We start from the raw sequence: 1,404 nt of genomic DNA, 5'->3' as shown, positions 1-1,404 counted from the left end.
GGCAAGTCAGAGTAAAAATAGTTAAAAACAAAAATCAATTTACTATTAACTAAAAAGATGTAAATTGGGGAAATCTTGGTGCTTCTAGAACCAACAGGATTCCCTCCGGTTCATTTTGGTGAGAATTATGAGGATTTGTGAATTATGTCCGTTTATCGTACATCGTACGGTTAGTTTTTGTTAATTATTGTTTATGTTGATTTTTAAATAAAAATATTTAAAATGATTTGTAACCGCACGATGTAAGATGAACGAACACGATTCACGAATTCTCGAAATCCATACAAAGAGGATCCAGCGAGGATCCGGACTCCTTCTAGAAGCAACAAATATAAACTGTATGCCGCTGGAACAAGTGCCATGTCAGCGCCCCCTTAACCCACAACACCCACACACAGATATTTATACCCCTTACAAATATTGTATTCACACCATCCTCCTCGTCCTCCTCGTCCTCCCCAAAATCTCCTCCGATTCCCAAATTGCCCTCCGCAGGATCGCCAAAATCCCCAATGTCTACAACCCTCTTCCCCTCGGCCGCAAGCCCCCTTCCAAAAATGCCCCTGCCCCAGCGGCGCAGTTTCCAGATCAAGGCCTCCTCCGCCCAGGCGTTCACCGAGGCCAAGCCGCGGCACGGTGCGTCCGCGGCGAGTCTCTACGAGGTCCTCCGAGTCACAGCCAACGCGTCGCCAACGGAGATCAAGTCGGCGTACCGGAGCTTGGCCAAGCAATACCACCCGGACGCGTCACGGTCGGAGTCCGACGGCCGGGATTTCATCCAGATTCACAACGCCTACGCCACGCTGTCCGATCCGGCGGCCCGGGAAGTGTATGACACGTCGTTGGGCGCTGCTCGCTTTAATTTCAGTCGGCGGAGAAGCTCGGTCGGGTTTCGAACCGACGGGTTTTACTCGACCCGGAGGTGGGAAACGGACCAGTGCTGGTAAAGACACGTAAAGCTAATAGGATCCGGGCCCACCAGACTCGCCGCTGACTCAGCAGACACGGCCTTTCGTTGTGTTTAATATTTTTTTTTTCCTTTCTTGAGAAAGAAAAGAAATTGTTAGAATCTGACGTGTAAATAGAAAAAAATTAGATGTAGGGAAATTTTTTGTAAATGCTTTTATGACGACGGGCGTACGAAGTGAATGAATTTTGAACGGAAATTATTCTCTCTAATTATTTATTTATTTGTTTGTGTCAATTTTAAATTATTTTTTTTTTTAAATTTACGTATAATTTATGCTAGTGAAAGATTGAATTTGTTATCTCATATTTGTTTTTCGTGAAAAAAATACCAATTGAAGCTTGAGCAGTACGCACTATATGTGATTTAGTTTTAAAAGGATTTAGATTTTAATTAATGTCAAATTATGTTTAAGAAACTAGTGAATTGGGGAAGTT

At 43.7% G+C, this 1,404-nt stretch overlaps 1 protein-coding gene across 1 annotated transcript; it reads left to right on the top strand.

Moving 5' to 3' along the window:
• Positions 1-557: 557 nt before the first annotated feature.
• On the top strand, positions 558-947 carry LOC114823870 (chaperone protein dnaJ 11, chloroplastic). Its single transcript, XM_029099491.2, has one exon. It carries the CDS (start codon positions 558-560, stop codon positions 945-947), a length of 390 nt encoding a protein of 129 aa, XP_028955324.2.
• Positions 948-1,404: the final 457 nt, after the last annotated feature.

This window comes from Malus domestica, chromosome 03 (genome assembly GCF_042453785.1).
Source record: "Malus domestica chromosome 03, GDT2T_hap1".
Taxonomy (NCBI): Eukaryota; Viridiplantae; Streptophyta; class Magnoliopsida; order Rosales; family Rosaceae; genus Malus; species Malus domestica.
The sequence above is the reverse complement of the archived record's forward strand: the minus strand, read 5'-3'. Positions and strand labels throughout refer to the sequence as shown.